Consider the following 18,810-nt stretch of genomic DNA (forward strand, 5'->3'; position numbering starts at 1 on the left):
TTAATGTTCCAGCCCCTTTGCCCCATTAAACTCAAATGCAGTGGATGGTGTTCACAAGATAGTTTAACATGAGCACACTGTTTAGTATAGCACAGTTTCCCACCAGGCTGTATTTATATATAGCAGTGGATCTCAAACTGTGACAAGTTGCACATCAACATGTATTGCATTTTTAGTCAATGGACTCTTGTATTCAAGGATTGACTCTAGTATTCAATACACTGCAGGGAAGCAATTTTCTAAACTCTGGTTTTCTTTAAACGGCTGTGTAGAAATGTGGGAAGGCTTTAGTCATGGCTCACATTGCTTTCATGGGTCGCATCTTTTGCTGCTTATGCTATATTCAACAGGAAGATTCTCACAAAGTCACAAGCTATGGAGATGAATGTGGGATGTGATGGAAACCTTAACAGATAGGAAGAAATGCAACGGTATTTATGTAACAGAGTAACTGCAAGTGGATGAAATTCTTGTAAAGGAAACAGTCAATTCTTAGACTTTCTGCCTTTATTGATATTACTATTTCAATTTAACACACAGGAGAGTGATGTCATATGTCATGAAGTGACATAATATGTGAGTCTCTCAAAAAAAAAAGTAGTTCAAAAACACTCTATGGATACATACTTCATACTCAAATCCAAAGCCAGAACTGGATCTCATAACTGGGATACAGAAGGAGAATACAGTGGCTTGCAAAAGTATTCGGCCCCCTTGAACTTTTCCACATTTTGTCACATTACAGCCACAAACATGAATCAATTTTATTGGAATTCCACATGAAAGACCAACACAAAGTGGTGTACATGTGAGAAGTGGAACGAAAATAATACATGATTCCAAACATTTTTTACAATTAAATAACTGCAAAGTGGGGTGTGCGTAATTAGTGTCCCCCCGCAGAGGGAGGGAGGGAGGGTTTCCCCCCCTCCCTCTGCGGGGGGGAACTCCCACCAGGTTTATATCTGGGACTCTCCACCATTTGACCTTAGAACTGAAGAAGCCTCTCGGATGAGAGGTGAAACGTCTTCAAGTAACTTAAAGAAGTCCAGACGCTTTTCTTTGCAAGCTCCTTTGACTATCCTGAGTTTAGTTTTTTCATCAGTAAATTAAAATCTTCAGTCCACCTCTGTGCATCACAAACTCACAAACATGATCTGTGTGCCTGATTTAGGATCTAGGATGAAGTCATCCTTGGTGTAACTAAGGTATTTAATGTTTTGGGGGAACATAATTATATAAAAACACCAATTATGGATTTTTGAATGGGCTCATGGTTATATAAAAATCTATTAAGAGTCAAATTCAGCGTAGATCATAATTTATTGTTGACGACCGCTTCAGATTGTTTTGGGCTTCTGCAGAGCGGCATTCCAGAGACCGTTTATGAACCACTGATTTATGGCTTTTTGTCCACTCCGGTCAGAGAGTTAAAAGTGTGTTGAAAGCCATGTTTGGCACTGACCACCTCCTGCACTCATGTACATATCTATCTATTTAGCACTTTTAATTCTTATTTTTATTTTTATGTCTATATAAGCGTTATATGACAGTATGTTTGCACTAAGTACCGCAGCAATTTCCTAATGTTGTAAACCTGCTCAACATTTGGCATTAAAACCCATTCTGATTCCGATTCTGATTCTGAAAGCATTTGTGATCTCATTGTATTTTCTAGTGAATAATGATGGCATTAGGTTTTACCAGATTCCTCTTTCAGATTGCTTCACAACAAAACTTGAAAGACAGCTGATGTTATCCCCCTCAAAGCATATAAATGAGGTCCTCCTGGGGAGCAATAACAAATCTTCAGTTGGTTGACTGTGTCAGTTCATGTACACTCTCAAATCTGAAGTGATAAAGAATTAAGCTACAAGTGGAGCATTACTTTAGCATGGTAAGTGCTATTCCCAAACACTTTTGACTTTTATGCCTGAGCTTAATTTGTTCATTTTTGCTTAATGTCACTGAATTTATAAGAGACTAAAATGTTTTTTATAGATCTATGCAATTCAATTCAATTCAATTCAATTTTATTTATATAGCGCCAAATCACAACAAAAGTCGCCTCAAGGCGCTTCATAGATACAGAGAAAAACCCAACAATCATATGACCCCCTATGAGCACTTTGGCGACAGTGGGAAGGAAAAACTCCCTTTTAACAGGAAGAAACCTGCGGCAGAACCAGGCTCAGGGAGGGGCGGGGCCATCTGCTGCGGCCGGTTGGGGTGAGAAAAAGGCAAAGGGAAAATAGATGCTTTAGTGGCGGATTGTCACGAATGCCATCTTCCTCTGTTTAAACTAGCCATGCTGAGTAAATAATAACAGTGCAGTTGTTTCCAACTGGTATTGTAATTGTTGTGTGAAAAACATGTGTCTCCAAAACAAAATTTTGTGGGTGAATGATATCAACTCATAAATGATGACCTTCTTTAATGAATATGAATGTCATACTATCAGCTCTGGGAGACATATTAGGGAGTAAAATGCTAATAATAGCATGCAAAGGCATTAATTTCACCCTCTGATCACTCAGTAATTACCCATTAGGAGTAAACTTAGACTGGGGAAGCTTGCTGTTAGTGCTGTGTGATCCTGCAAATGTCGGCATCGATCCAATACCAAGGCCACTGTTGCAGATTCCAGTACCGATACTGATACTTTTAACTTTTAAAAGTATTATTTTAAAAGTACTATACTGATACTTAACACCTTTCAGCCTTTTATGTATTTTGATGCTAGTTGTCAAATAACATCTGCTGTTTAAATGTGCTATAGATTATTATAAAAAATAGACGTGACACTCAACACAAATTAGATATTTTGTGTATATTTTTATACATGAAATACTGTTTTCATTTAGTTTAGTAGTATAATTGGTTTATTTTTAAGTTAGCACAATTCAGTGGGTTACATACTGAACACAGAGGAAAGAAACAAACTGTTACACTGGTAACAATCAAAGACTAATACCAGCGTTAGTATCAGTACTATCGATGTTTAGATCATTCCTCCCACCTCTACTTGCTGTACTAATCCAATATGCACTGACCAGCCACTTTGCTAGGTGCACCTTGCTAGTAAATATCTTACTCCACCACAACCCAAAGACCCAAATGCTCTTTCAGCATTCACATTATTGGTATGCAGAGCTTTGCAATAATTTATGTGTGATCACAGTTTCTAAGTAAAAGTACACAGAAAAAAAAAAACAGAAAACAAAGTAAATATTTTTAATCAATTACATATGGGTGTTGCACATGGTAGTGTTTAGGCTAAGTGCCACTGAGATTGAACCAGGCATGTAGCATGAGGGGCAGGAGTGAAAATACAACACACACCTACACTAAAATCACAGCTGTCTTGCAACTTTGAGAAAACCCCCACAAAAATTGGGGACATGACATAACTTTATACGTGACATAAGGCTCTGGATTTTTTTATTGACGAAATCTGTGTTTTGAGATCTTTGGGGGTTTTTCCAGAATTTTTATGATTTTTTTTTTCATGAATTTTTCTGCCACATCCTGTAATTACCATAGCAACCACACCTATGTGCCGATGTCATCTTTCTTCCTGTCTAAACTTCATCATAGCTGATCCCTGTGAGCGTTTATGAGGGTTAGTTTGCTCTGTTTATCAGGACCATTCAACTTTTACAAGACTTTGAAAAAAAAAAAAAGCTCCTAAAAATTAAATGTAATTTACAGTGGCTGTAAACCATGCTGGAGTTCATGGTCTTTCAAAATAAAACTTCTTAAAATTTAAAATGACATTTAAACTAATGTTTTTGCTGTCTCTATGACAGACATAGAATACAATAGAAGTTTATTTATATAGCACATTTAAAACCAAAGGTACATCAAAGTCCTTCACAACAAGGTTAAAACATAACAGATATAAGACCATAAGAGGGGACAAATAAACTAACAAGTGAGAAATGCTAGTTAAACAATCAATACAGATAGAAAAGGAAATAAAACATCTGAGCGTAATTTAAAAAGATAGAATCACTGAGTATTTGTAAGTGTAACGTGGGGGTATTTATACAGTGATACATCAATAGAAGATAAATAACATAGAGATAAAATATAGGGAATGAGCACTAACTAACTGAAAACACTCGCTCAGGTAAGTTTTTAACCGTGATTTAAATGACTGGATGGAATCAGAGGCACGAATAGCAGCAGGAAGATTGTTCCAGAGATTATGGGCAGCCAGGGCAAAAGCACGGTCACCTCTGGTCTTTGGCCAGAACCTAGGCATAATTGTCCTGATGATCTTAGGGCTCTCCTAAGGGTATACGGACTAAGGAGTTCAATAGGTAGCACGGCACAGAATTGTTCATGATTTTAAAAGTAAGCAACAGAATTTTAAACTCAATGTGGTATTTGATAGGAAGCCAATGCAGGTCAGCAAGAACTGGGGTTATAGAGGCAAACCTTCTGGTTCCAGTCAAAAGGCGTGCCGCAGCATTCTGGGCAAGCTGCAATCTATGAAGAAGGGCAGAGTGGAGAACAAAGTAAAGGAAATTACAGAGGTCACACTACACCTTGTTTCACCTTTAAAATAAAATATATAATTCGAAATAAAAGCTCATAGATATAATAGTAGTTTCTGACACAAATACATGACTTTCAAAATTAAGTTCACTTAGTGATAAAATTTGTATTTTTGCATCTTTTAGTTTTTTTCACAGACAATCTCTTTATGCTGTTTTACCTTTAAAATAATTTTAACTGAATTATATTTGATAATAAAAATAAAACTTTAAAAGTATCAGTGCATTTGCATTATTTCCTACTGCAGTTGACGGCAGAATCGAAACAATGAAGTTGGCATTTGCTGTGTTTGCCATGGTGGCACTGTCTGAGTGCCTCGTCCAGTAAGCCAGACAGACAGTAATTCATCCATGTACTGTCTTTCTTTGTTGTTGTTGTTGTTGTTGTTTTTCCAATTTTCCTACAACCTACCAAGTTCATATGCCTCTCTAAAATGATTACATATATGACTCTTGAAGTGTCAGGTCTCTTGAAATAAAAGTAGCATCTACATACTGATATATAAATAGATAGTTTTAAGAGGACGTTAATGTGTAAAAAGACCTGTTCACAGCTAAATAAAAACTTTTTAAAAAATGTATCCTAATGGGCAAAATGGAATTAGCTCCTTTTGATGACTCCTAGGATCCCTCTGGAAAAGGGCAAGAGTGCCTGGGAGGTCTTGCAGGAACAGGGTTTATGGGAGGAGTATAGGCAAAAGTACCCATACAATCCCATGGCCAAGTTTGATAGGAGCTTTGCTGTGGGCCCTGAATCCCTGACCAATGATGCTGGTGTGAGTAACACCATCTAAAGCTTGAACACAGAGCTTTGACAAATGTCTTGAGAGTAATTGTGTTGTCTCCTCCTCTTCTTCTCCAGCTGTCTTACTATGGAGTCATCTCAATTGGAACTCCACCTCAGTCCTTTAAAGTCATCTTTGATACTGGCTCATCTAACCTGTGGGTTCCCTCCATCTACTGCAACAGTGCAGCCTGCAGTATGTAAATCTATGATTACATAATGCATTTCCACACGAAGACAAAAAACTGATTGTAAAAACCTTCGAGTCCCTGCATTTTCAGGTTGGAGAATGGGTCCTGACTGTTGTTGGTGCCGGTGTGGGAGCTAACTGAACCTCATGCTTTATTAATCTAATAAAATTATATTGGTAGTTGTAAATGACCACGGCAGTGCATGTGCATGCTTTGCAGCATACTTTATTAACACTTTTATGGTTGCTGTACATCCACACCCAGAGCTGCAGTTCTCCCGCTGCCAGCTCAACATAACAACAACAACAACCCCAACCACAGGACCCAGTATAATATGTAAGTTGGTGGGGCATGATTGCAGATGCCCGCAGGCCACGCCCCGCCACAGTAGTCAATCTAAATTTTATTTCTAATAAATGTACTCGGATTGAATCAATTATGTAGAACACGAGCAGAGAAAAAAAAAGGAGAATTTTTAAAATTAGCTCGAATCTTTATTGCCTACATTGTAGAGAATGACTTTGCCTCCACACCTAAACAGAATGTCTACACTCAGGTTTAATGTGGGAATCAGCTGATAAATGTAATTGCTCAGCGTGGGGAAAAGAATCATAACTCAGCTCTAGTAAAGATGTAAATCCAGTTGATTTTCTGTGATCAGCCGACTTGCTGCTGCTCTGAGGTTTACTGCTCATTGTGGAGTCATACAACTGAATTCATCAATATATAAGCAGATGTTTCATGAGTTGTCCTGGCTGATCTCCGTCACCTGCACTGATAGTATCTGTCTTTGTACTACACAGTCCGAAGCATTGCTCTTTTGTAATAACAATCAGCGAGGCAGTGAGGTGACCTTTGGTGGTGTTGATACCAATCACTACTCTGGTTCCATCACCTGGATTCCTCTCTCCAATGAACTGTATTGTCAGATCACAGTTGGCAGGTAAAACCAAATGTTACAGCCCTGTATTGATTTCAGAATCATTATTGAGCTATATTGGCAAAAAACTTTCTTCCCTGATGCATACTGTGTTGTCCATTACAGTGTTTGTGGTAATGGTCAGGCTGTAGCTTGTAATGACGGCTGTCAGGCTATTGTGGACACTGGAACCTCTATGATTGTTGGACCTCAGAGCGACATTGACAACATCAATGCCTGGCTAGGAGCAAGTAGCCAGAATGGAGAGGTCAGTGGTCTGTAAAACTCATAATCATCGTATGTTTAAGCTCGTTTTCAGGCTCTCAGTGTTTCCTGTTGTTTGGATAGTTGGTTAACTTAGCAGGCTGCTGTCAAATTTTGCATGTAGACATGAATTATGTGAATCTTCTTGTCTGACACACTGCAGTATTATTTCCAACAAATAGGAAACTTTACATTACCTAAAACCAGGTTATTTTCTATTCCTTTCTTACATCACTGCCTTTTCTACTAGTACATTGTCAACTGCAACAACATTGGCCAAATGCCTGATGTAACCTTCAACATCAATGGAAACCAGTTCACTCTGCCTATGTGTATCAGGTAAGCATTCTTTCCTAATTTAATTTGTATTTTCTGACTTATTTACAAAAAGAGAAGCAGATTTCTGAAATTTGAAATTCTCCTGTTACATCTCTGTCCTAGGTTCAGTATAGTAGCTGTATCACAGGCTTCAGTGCTACAGGTGGCAACATGTGGACCCTGGGCGATGTCTTCCTCAGACAGTATTATTCCATCTACAACAGAGGCCAGAATATGTTGGGTCTGGCCAAGGCTAGATAATCAACCTGAAGTCAAGTCCTTCAAAAACCTATAAATTTTTGTGTTATAGTCGGCTTTGCAACATCAAAAGTCTAATAAAAAAAAAGTTAAATAAATATTTTGTTTCTGTTTTGTGGTCATTGTTCATATAGAATAAAGTATTTCAAATCTGTCTTTTATAGGCTGCTAACATCTTATCTAAAATGCTACCCAAATAGTAACCCCTCTATGCAAAACTTGCATTTAACAGAATAACTTTATCTTAACTTGATTACTCCATAAACAGTGTTTATAGGGCTCCGGTGTATCTCTCCTCCAACCTGTTTTCTTTACAATAAATCTGTAGCCTACAATACACAATACATCTGATAGCTGTGGATGCTAAAAACACGATCTACCGGTAGCACAAGTTAAGGTGAGTCATGTCATCAGTAGGCAGCTAAACTACTCGTCAAACCAGATGGCTTAAGACTGTCGCAGAGAACAATCTGTGTACAGACAAGAGTAAGGATGTGATTTATTACGTATGAGTTCACTTTGTAATTTACAAGAGTGGAAATTAATGTTTGAATACATTTTAAGAATGGCCTCCTCCTCAGTGGTTTAACCCTGTTGACAGCTAGTTTCTCTTTTTAAGAACAGAGGTGGCCATCAGTGAGCAACAGTACGGCTTCATGCCTAGAAGGAGCACTACAGATGTGATGTTAGCTTTGAGAGTGTTGATGGAGAAGCATAGAGAAGGTCAGGAGGAGTTGCACTAAGTCTTTTGTTATTCAGGGAAAGCGTATGATAGGGTGTCAACGGCAAAACTGTGGTATTGCACGAGAAAGTCAGGAGTGGCAGAGAAGCACTATATGTGAGGGTGGTATAAGACTTTCAGTGTTAACAAGACAGTGATCTCGGTCAGAGAGACATGGATTTAAGGTGGTGTGGGACAACATCAGGGATCTGCTCTGAGCCCTTTCTTCTTTACAGTAGCAACAGGTTGACTGATGAAATCAGGCAGAAGTCTCTGTAAACTATACTGTTTGCAGACGGCATTATGAAGATCATAATGCCGAGCCTGGAGAGATGGAGGCATGCTCTGGTGAGAAGAGGAATGAAAGTCAATAGAAGTGTGAGGGATTAGAAATATATTTTGCTGTTATTGTTAATAATTATCATCATTACCATTGCATTAATAATACAATCTGCAGTATTGATATTGTATTCAGATGTTTAAACATATTGGTACCCAATTAGCCTTTATTACAGGTGCAGTTATAACCATGTTAAACTGTTGAGTTGAATCTATAATCCTAAATGCTTTTGAATACTTGTTATAATCTGAAATGTGTATGTGCTGGCCTTCTGTCTGGTGGAAAAGGTTACAAGTTGAAACTGAGTGCAGTTCATGCTGACACACACAGTAGACTTTATCTCATTTATAGGTGAGAGGTTAACCATGTTTGCTGGTAACTCTAAAATTGTCTCTGTAAAAGAGGAATAGTTTCTTGCTCTCTCTGCAAAAAGAGGAACAGTTTCTTGCAGGGTGTGGGTCTGGTTTTCTAGACGGGAAGTGAAAGTCAGATGACAGGAAGCATCTGCTGTGGAGATGGAGACAATGTTATTTTAAACTGTCTTAAGTCATTGTGGTTTTGAAACCTATGTATGAACTGTATCTGAGTGATGTTTAGGGGTGTAGTAAATTTAAGCCCTGAAAGGTATAAAACACCTGCTTATGCTCTGTAAGTTGGGGATCGGCGCTGTCTGCGTACAGCGGGCGGTCTTCCCACGCGTGTCATTAAAATCATCGTTTGACTCCACCCGGCCGGATCAGTGTTGTTATTATGGAAGTTGATTACCTCCTCTACCCCTCCTCAATATTGAACCCTAACAGAAGCAAGACAGAACATGTGTGTGAATGAGAGGGCGGCAGAAGCTTCAAGGAGTAGCTCTCTGAAGCTAAAGAAAAAAACAGTGCCACTTCTCCAAGAAATAGTTTAGGTAAGACTAGGTTTTCTCTCTAATATAGTTTTTCTTAGTGTTCAGCAAATATTTAGACATATATAGATCAAATTAATGGCAATAACAGGCAATTTGCCTGCCTGTCTAGCTAAAATAATTCAGATATTCTCATAAAGATCAATAAACAGCCTGCTGAGACAACTAGTGCCTTCACTACAAGCAGCCCTACTGAAATAATTTGCCTGCATGATTTCAAAAAACAGAAAAGGATTATTACATTTAATAATGTGTGAATGCTGTTTCGATATTTTTGTCCTTGCTGTAGCCTAGCTAAACAAAAATCTCTCAGATTTGGACATAACATTGGGCGGCATTTGTCAAACTGACAGGAAAACCAAAGGAGACAGAGTACTGATTTGTATTAAAGATTCTTTTCAGGCTTCCTTCGTCACTTCAGCATGTCTATCAAAAAAATGTAAATATTGTTACTGATGTCTGTCCTGCAGGTAATGATCTCTTTTTCTGAACAGTTTGTAATGTAATGTAACACTTGATAAATATGCACCCTGCAAACCATTTTAGTACAAAAAAGTGTTTCAGCCCTTGGTTATTTTCTCAATAATTTCCAGAGATCTTATTGCTAGAGACATCGGTTAAACTTATCAACGAAGTCATCAAACAAGTGCCTTAGTTTACTTTTTTGAGTGCAGACTGAAATCCACTACTGAAGTCCGCACTAATATCAGAATTAAAAGTGTATTGAAAGCCTTTTAGCTGTTTTTTTTCCTAGTGAATACTGAGGGTATGAGGAAGCTTCATTTGGGCGTTCTATCTTGTTGATCAAACATTCCTTGTTTGGATTGCATCCTTGCAAAACCGGTAAGACAGCTGACGTTTGAACTCTTACAACATAACAATGAAGTCCTTCTGAGGAGCAGTAACAAAGCTAAGCTTCTGATTGTCTGACTGTGTCAGTTTGTGTACACTGTCAAATCTGAAGGAATAACGAAGTAAACTACAGCTGGTGCATGACTTTGGCAGGGTAAGTGTTAATTCTTAAAACTTGTGACCTTTATGTTTGTGCTTAATGTGTTCACTGTTGCCTAGAACCACTGAATTTCTAAGAGACTCTCCCGTAAGTTTAAAAATGTTTTGTGTAGATGTCTGCACATAAAGGGAAAGGGAATATAAAGATCGCGAACTACGCTGACTGGATGTCACAACTACCATCTGAACTTTGGACAATTCCTCTCTTCAAACTAGCCATACCAGGTAAATGTTTACAGTGCAACTGTGTCCAACTGATATCAAACACAGCATGTACAGTGTGTCAAATCGGACCATTTTGTTAACAGAAATACTTTTCTGCAATCTACACTGCAGATTTTTTGGGGCACCTCCAATAGCATTTAGTGGTAGCATTTATTCACTCAGAATTCAAACAAACAAAATGAATGAAAAAGGTTGTGGTTTCTGCTGAATTTGTTAATTAATTTGTTAATTCTTTACAAGAAATACAGTAGTTGCACTTGGCTAGTGCGGAGACTGTACCCAAATGGTCTGTAATCTAAAAGTGAATGAATGTATACAGTCAAAATTGTATAGATTTTACAACTTGCACAATATTTGATCTGGTGATGATACTAGGCATGATGGATTTCTGGACCACATTTATGGGCTCAAATTGTGGTCATAAATATTTTGTAATGGAAATGACAGTCTTCACTAGTGGGGATAGTTACAAAGCTTTCTTCGTTATGAATTAGCGATACATGTTTTTATTGAACATTTGAAGATAAAAAAACAGAAACTCTTGTAGAGGACATAAAGTCAGAGAAACGACAAGGAGCAGGTGCATCTAGTACAGGTAGTGCTGCCGCAAAACCCCTTGGCTTTTAGTTAGCAGTTAGCATTAGCAGCACATGCTCCATCCAATGTGAAAGGACCTTTAATTAACCTTTATCCTTTAAAGTAATAAAGGTATTTCTAAGCACTCATATACCACAACTTTATCCTTTCAACAGCTACTGAAAGTTAGGGGACCTGGTTTCTATCGGATATTTATATAGAGATCTTACAGTTTCAAATTGTAATACCCTTCAAGGACCTGCAGTTCAAAAAAGCGACAGCCAAACCCATCTGTTCTCTGATTGGATTGTTAAATTTGTGATTGACATGACAATAACCAATCAGATGAAAGGAAGAAAAATAGGGTCAAAATTTGTACTTGTAACTTGAAACTTGAGTGCAGAGTTTCACTTGTAATTTTTGGCTAAGTCCACACACAAATGTTTTTTATGCACACACAAATTCTTTTTACACATACAAAAAAATTTTTTACGCACACACAAATTCTTTTTACACATACAAATCCTGATTTACAAGTACAAAATATTTATGACCACAATTTGAACCCATGCACATTACATTTAAAAGAGGACTATAGAGCTACATGAGAAAAAAATCCCAAAAATGCACCATAAAAAAACAACAACTCCCAAATCTGTACAGCATTTTAAAACAACATTGTTAAGGCATTTGTGTGTTTCATTCGTAGGAAGCCATGACTCTTTGAGTTATGATTTGGATCCCAGCTCTGCTATTATAGAGCCTGACAATCTAAAACGATTCAGCTGGATTTATTGCTTACGCAGAATAGTAAGAACATGGGGAATGACCCAGGTAAGGGGAGTTTCTGACCCGCCGCTATCAAATTTATTGGTGAACGTAACAAACAGAGAATGGAATGTTTGACTGATGTTGGTTTTTATCACAGGAATACACCATCACAATGCAACTGGAAGCAGGAGTTCGCTACTTTGACTTGAGGATCGCTCGCAAACGTAATGACCACCATCCCACTAGACTTTACTTTTACCATGGGCTGTACACAAGCACTGATGTTGAGGTAATAATAAGCATATCATGTAAAAGTACAAGACTCCTGTCTGTATGTATATGTATCAGGAGTTTTCCTACTGTGCACAGAAAAAAAAAAAAAATCAAATTTCTTGATATAAAAATTACGGAAGAGGATTAGGGCCACTGGAAAAAAAATCTGAGAAAAAAGTCAGAATTCTGAGATTAAAGTCTGAATTCTGAGAAAAAAATCAGAATTCTGAGATTAAAGTCAGAATTCTGACTTTTTTCTCAGAATTCTGACTTTAATCTCAGAATCCTGACTTTTTTCTCAGAATTCAGGAAAAGAAGAAAAAAAAGGCGTGCCCACTTTTTTTTCTCCCCCCAGTGGCCCTAATCCTCTTCCGTAAAAAATAACTGAACTTTTAGCAGATTTTTTTTTTTTTACTTAAGAAGACCTTCACTAAGCATGAATAAAAATCCAAATGATCCACGTTAGGCAAGAGCTGTTTTAAAACTAGTTCAAGTTTTAAAATATGACCAAAGGTAAACACAGGTGTTACTGATTTCCTTTATGAAGCGTCTGTTCTACTTTGGTAATTAGCCTTAGTTAATGTGATTTATAACACATGTGTTCACTTACTGTGTCATGAAGGAACCCTATAAAGAAGATTTCTTTATCTAATGCCAGCTAATTTTCCCGTTGAGTTCAGACTGTTCTCAGGGAAATACATGCCTGGACAGTGGCCCATCCTAAAGAAGTCATTATCCTGGCTTTTTCAAACTTCAATGGTTTTGAGAAAAACATTAAAGATAAACTTCACAACCATCTCATCGGCTTCATTAAGACCATGTTTGGAAGCAAACTCGTCCCCCCGGTAGTGTACAATTTTTCTTCTTTTTTAAAAAATGTATTCACTTATTCTTAGATCAGTAGGTCAAGTCTCATTATTGAAGTACTTACTGTAACCTTTGCTTATAGTTTCAAAATAAGATTTTCATTATCTTACAACAGGGCATCCCCACACTGCAGAACTGCTGGGACCAAGGCAAAAATGTCATAGTTTCATATGACTATCCAGAAAGCTACCATCCTGAAATGTGGAGAAAAATAACTTATTACTACGCCAATAGCATGGACCGTGCACAAATTAAATCAAAAATATCTGAAGCCTTGGGAGAGGAAAAGACTTCCAATTGTGAGTTTTCTCAACTACGCCATGTTATAAGTAATAGACAGCGAGACATTCATCTTTGGTGATCAAAAAACAATATTACTTGGGACTGTAAATATCCAAAGTAACATCTATTCAGAGACAAAAAAGCTTTAAACAGCCAGGTTATACACGATATAATTTGAGATAATTGTTAAGCTTTAACTTGTTCCCCACAGATTTCTTTGTATGTGGTTTGAACATGACTCTTCCAGCAGATCATAGGATACTCATCTACATCCTTCGTCTCTGCGACAGTTTCCCCAACGTTATTAGGAGGGGTCTGCCTAAGCTCCTGAAATGGCTGAAGCAGCAATCTGGCGTGAACATTGTTGCCTCAGACTTGGCAACTCGCAAGGACTTTGTGTCAACAGTTGTTGAGCTCAATTCTGCACTAATGAAACCATAACTGAAAAAGTATTGTATTTCTTTAGTTTGAACATGACTGTGTGTGTGTGTTTTATTCTTTAAACCATAGATAACTCATCGGTTCATTGAAAAGATGTAAATATTGTACAGTTACTTGAGGCTTAAATATTTTGCTTTTACATAATTATTGTATTGCTTTTTTAAATAAACAATAAATTGTTTTGAAATTTTTATCTAATATGTCAAAAACAAACACAAATACATTTTGTGTTGTATAAATTCAAGATTAGTAACAATTAATAAAATAAAAAAATGTGTAGAAAAATAAGCATATGAACAGGGTGTAATATTAAATTATAAGCCACATACACAAGGAGGTAGGAAAAAAGTGCAGATATATTTTATCTCACATATCCAATGCAATACGAAGATGGTTTATAATATATTAGAATTTGTGTTTTATTTCCTTTAGGTAATGTAAAGATTTTATATTTAATTTAAATTCGTTTACGAAAATAACAAACTTGGGAGAAGATGTTACTGCACAGTTTGTCATTTTTATTTTGTATCACCAAAACAAATACTACATTATCTCCTGAGATCCCCACTCCTGCTTTGTTGTCGCGCCTCCATCTGTCAAGTGAGGGTATTGCAAAAAAAAAAGTGTTTAACTCATGCCTGGAAGTTTTGACTGCTGTCTCTTCACAAACTAGCTAACGTTAGCTTGCTAAAGTGACACACTTGGTGGATTAGGATGTTAAGACTAGCATGGCGTCGGTCGGCGTCCAAACATAGCTGCGCGGGACCTGCATGCGTGTTAACTGCAGCTTATTCGGGAGCGTATAGTCTACAGCAGAAATCCCAGGGTGACTTTAGGTGTTTCGGACAAATTCCCCACCCACCAAGCGACAGGTCACCGCTTCTCCATCCCCGGGCGGCCTGCTACCTCAGGTAACGCTGCCTCAGCTAATGTGTAGCTAATGCTAGCTGTACGTAAACACTGCTTTGACATTTTACAGCAAGCATAGCGGGCTTAGCATAAAAGTCACGACCTGTTGTATTATGATACGGTTGTTGCTTGTGGCACAATAGCACTGACGAGTGTCGAACCACACCATACTCCCATATAAAATCATTCATATTAATATGTCCCTAAGGCTAACTCGTGGCCAGAGACATTCCCCCGTAGGAGCAAACATTTGATTAAAATCATAATGCCACGCATTTCAATTCGGTGTAAGTACAAAGGCTGACAATATGTTTTGGTTTCTATTAACTGGTTAGCTTTTCTAGCTGGTTTCTTGGCAACTCATCGACCACCCTCCGCTAACGATGAAAATCTTACCATTGTGCTTCTAAGTTACACGTGAAAAATCACGCACACATGTGCAGTTTTTCCACCCGAATTCAACGAAAATGTCTCATAAAATGACAGCTGTTTGTTGACGTTTTCCGGGTTATGAACTTTTATTTTTAAGCTAAGTCATAATAAATTGGAGAATATTCAAATGGAATTCGCCACGGCTGCCAGTCTGGGCTAACAGCTGCTTGACAGCTACTGCAGCTTTAATAAGGAGCTGCTGAACAAGCTTGTAAAGCCCCAGAAACGCTCAAGAATTGTAATTAGTAAAAATTAACCTGTTAATATTAGTATATTATTTTATATATTCTTATGTCGACATACTACACAGGGTATTGACAATGTTTCTGTAAGGAACGTGTATGTATAGAGAAATTTGAACTGAATGTTGTAGCTGTATTTTTATCGTATTACTCAAGGGTAACACAATGACATCCTGGGGCTGAGTTAACATTGTGTAAGGTATTTAGTCACTGTACTTATCTGTTAAACTGGACTCACAACTTATTATATATTTGGGCCCACGCTGAGGCAGCAACATCAAGATTGCTCTGTTTTGCTAATAAGAATCAGGATCCACATTATATCTTGTGTGTACAGTCCATCTGTCTTCATGAGTATGGCGTCAGGGAGTGAAGGGCCATCATCCACTTCTCACAAACACTCCAACAGGTTAGCTAAGGAGAGGTCACCATACCTGCTACAACATGCGCACAACCCTGTCGACTGGTGAGTGCTTTTTAAACTTCAGATGGACATACTTTCTGAAAGCACGACAAAATGCCATGTTTTGTTGTTTTTTTTCTTTTTTGGTCAGGTATCCATGGGGGAAGGATGCTTTTGACAAAGCAAAGAATGAAGACAAACCTATCTTTTTATCGGGTAAGATTAAAAAAAAAATAATCTCAGAGACATAGATTACAGATATCTGGATCACTACATTAAGAATTTTCTTTTGCTTGACCTCCAGTGGGCTATTCCACATGCCATTGGTGCCATGTTATGGAGAGGGAGTCCTTCGAGGACGAGGAAATTGGCAAAATCCTTAGTGAAAACTTTGTCTGCATCAAGCTAGACAGAGAAGAGAGGCCTGATGTGGATAAGGTCTACATGACCTTTGTGCAGGTTTGTATACATTTACATTTTCACACGAAAATCTCTTTCAGCTTCACTCTGCTAGTGCCCCTTTATAATTTTTGCCTGGGAATTATTTCCAGGCAACAAGTGGAGGTGGTGGTTGGCCTATGAGTGTGTGGTTGACTCCTGAACTTCGACCTTTCATTGGAGGCACCTACTTCCCTCCCAGAGACCGTGGAGGTAGACCTGGGTTCAAGACGGTCCTCACCAGAATCATAGATCAGGTAGTAAAACTTCAAGAATTAGGGAACATTATTATATCGGATTTCATGCATTGTTAGTGGGGATGAAAAAAAGTCCTTAAAGAGATGTAAATTATATTTTTGCTTGTTCTCTTTACCCTCCTGTGCTGTCTCTGTGGAAGTGTATGAATGACATAAAGTATGACTTGTGTTCTAAAGTGGCAGAATAATCGTCCTGCTTTGGAGTCCAGTGGAGAGAGGATCATTGAGGCCCTGAAGAAAGGCACAACCATCACTGCAAACGCAGGCCAAAGTCCTCCACTGGCTCCAGACGTGGCTAATCGCTGCTTCCAGCAGCTCGCCCATTCCTATGAGGAAGAGTATGGAGGCTTTAGAGATGCTCCAAAGTTCCCCTCACCAGGTCGACATGAGCCCAAGTGGTCAGCTCTGTAGCTTTAAGGCCTGTAGAAAATTCTTTATTTGACTACCTGACAGCAAGTCTTTTCCTGTTTCTCTCTCTTGCCTATGCATCTGCAGTGAATCTGATGTTCCTCATGTCCTATTGGACTGTGAATCGCTCCACATCGGAAGGGGTCGAGGCTCTCCAGATGGCCTTGCACACGCTTCGCATGATGGCACTGGGAGGCATCCATGACCACATTGCACAGGTATAAACAAACCAAACTAGTGTTGTAATTCAGGGTTTTTCTTTCTTGTTGTTTTTTTTTTTGTATCAGGATTATGAATGGCAAAGTATTGTAAAAAAAAATTGATATATGAATAAATATTAAACACAGAAATACTAAATTCAAACCACCAGGTTAAGTGGTAACGATTCATGAAAAATAGGGAGTAAATTAACTGTCAGAAAAATTTATAAATGAATCCTAAATTCTGGCTGACAGGGCAGATGCTTTTAGATCAGCTGATGCTCAGCTGATACAGTGTGTTACACTTGCAGCTGTCATATAGCCTGTCCCCACCGTTTCTGCTGACTCTGCATGCTGCTTTGCAACCCAACTCTACCCTGGCTCAACCTTTTTCTAGCATAATTAATGCCACATCCAATGTCCTTGAGGCCTGCTCTGTTCTGTGAGGTCTTCAGCATAACGTACTATATACAAGTATCCATAACATAAAATATTAGAAGCCTCTCATGAAAAACATCCACAGGTCTCTTTCAATCCATTCCATTTTATGATAATTTTAAATTCACTAGTAGAAACTGGCATGTTTAAGTTTAGGTGTGTATTAATAAAACGCTGTTTTTCCCACATCTATCAGAACTCATCAAAAAAGCAAAGTCTTAAAAGGGCATTTGTGCTCGAACAGACGAGGATACCAAGACAACCTGGAAGTTTACCCAGAAAACCAAAATATGTTAGTGCTATTTTGTGCAGGTGGTCAGTGATGCCCAACCCATCAAATCATACAGAATGCAGTGGCGAGTCATAGAGATGCATGACAGACTGAATCAAAACTGTAGAGGAAAGCTCTTAAAAAGGGCATTTTTGTACTGTTAGGACATTTTATTCATCAAGAAACAAGAAAATTAAATAAAAAGTTGTCAGAAGTGGTGCTTCTCTAATGTGCAAGCCTGGTTTGTTCATGTCAGACACAAAAATACACAGATGTACTCTTGGTCTCTTTAATATAATCGTGTTTTTAGTTCAAGTCAGATATACTTATGTTGTAGTACTGATACTTTCAACTAATTTTAGCGAGTAAAATTAAGCAGCCTCCCTCTTTATGTCTCTTTATCTCAGGGTTTTCATCGTTACTCCACAGACTCCTCCTGGCATGTTCCTCACTTTGAGAAGATGTTGTACGACCAGGCTCAGCTGGCTGTTGCCTACATAACAGCTTTCCAGGTGTGTGCAATTGTCTCTGTGTGTGGCTGTTTGTGTATCTGACAGTGTAATTAGCTCTGATCTTTCTCTCTTGTCTGCATAATTAATGTTACCCCCCCCCCCCCCCCCCCCCCCCCCCCCCCAAACCTAAAATCTCCAGCACAAGAGATGGCAAACGTTTACTTTGTTTCAGAGTCAAATCAAACACTCACAGTGATGACACATGTGCTGTTATTGTCAGGCTTATTGTTTGGGCAGTGACCTACCAGAACATATTCTGTAATTTTATACATTTATTTCTTACAGTTTGAGCCCAAAGAGTTGTGATAACAGATTTCTTTCATCATCGTCATCATCATCATTTACTTATTTATATAGCACTTTAAAAACACACCTGGTAGACCAAAGTGCTGTACAATACTAATATGCACATAGTAATAAAACCAGACACAGCAAAAAAAAAAAAATAAATTATTAATTAATGCGGCAAATTAGTCCTGCAATGTTACACAGTCTGTGTGAACGGCTGCATTTAGAATAGGTGAGCCTAATAAAAAATACTTTTAAAACATTTTTACGCGTCCAGTGTGTTTTACTGTTTTACTCCCAACACA

At 38.1% G+C, this 18,810-nt stretch overlaps 2 protein-coding genes and 1 pseudogene across 3 annotated transcripts in view; all 3 read left to right on the forward strand.

Moving 5' to 3' along the window:
• Window positions 1-4,830: 4,830 nt before the first annotated feature.
• On the forward strand, window positions 4,831-7,299 carry LOC102789316 (pepsin A-like; annotated as a pseudogene).
• A 1,644-nt stretch (window positions 7,300-8,943) lies between these two features.
• On the forward strand, window positions 8,944-13,822 carry LOC102778038 (PI-PLC X domain-containing protein 1-like). 2 transcript variants are annotated; one of them, XM_035910427.2, is made up of 9 exons: window positions 8,944-9,264; window positions 10,016-10,104; window positions 10,201-10,267; window positions 10,386-10,497; window positions 11,783-11,907; window positions 12,002-12,133; window positions 12,798-12,962; window positions 13,100-13,283; window positions 13,478-13,822. In XM_035910427.2, exons 4-9 carry the CDS (start codon window positions 10,386-10,388, stop codon window positions 13,705-13,707), a joined length of 948 nt encoding a protein of 315 aa, XP_035766320.1. In that variant the 5' UTR covers window positions 8,944-9,264; window positions 10,016-10,104; window positions 10,201-10,267; the 3' UTR covers window positions 13,708-13,822. The 2 variants fall into 2 exon arrangements, with proteins under 2 accessions (XP_035766320.1, XP_006797060.1); XM_006796997.2 differs by having other exon boundaries at window positions 8,944-10,104.
• A 516-nt stretch (window positions 13,823-14,338) lies between these two features.
• spata20 (spermatogenesis associated 20) overlaps window positions 14,339-18,810 on the forward strand; it is a 57,836-nt gene continuing 53,364 nt past the window's right edge. Inside the window, exons 1-8 of the mRNA XM_006796999.2 lie at window positions 14,339-14,618; window positions 15,628-15,756; window positions 15,845-15,909; window positions 15,998-16,152; window positions 16,245-16,388; window positions 16,566-16,767; window positions 16,884-17,014; window positions 18,113-18,217. Of these exons, the coding sequence (XP_006797062.1) occupies window positions 14,422-14,618; window positions 15,628-15,756; window positions 15,845-15,909; window positions 15,998-16,152; window positions 16,245-16,388; window positions 16,566-16,767; window positions 16,884-17,014; window positions 18,113-18,217 (1,128 nt within the window). The 5' untranslated portion in view covers window positions 14,339-14,421. The remainder of the gene's footprint in view (window positions 14,619-15,627; window positions 15,757-15,844; window positions 15,910-15,997; window positions 16,153-16,244; window positions 16,389-16,565; window positions 16,768-16,883; window positions 17,015-18,112; window positions 18,218-18,810) is intronic.

Source organism: Neolamprologus brichardi, chromosome 8 (assembly GCF_056152115.1).
Source record: "Neolamprologus brichardi isolate AB-2024 chromosome 8, ASM5615211v1, whole genome shotgun sequence".
NCBI lineage: Eukaryota > Metazoa > Chordata > Actinopteri > Cichliformes > Cichlidae > Neolamprologus > Neolamprologus brichardi.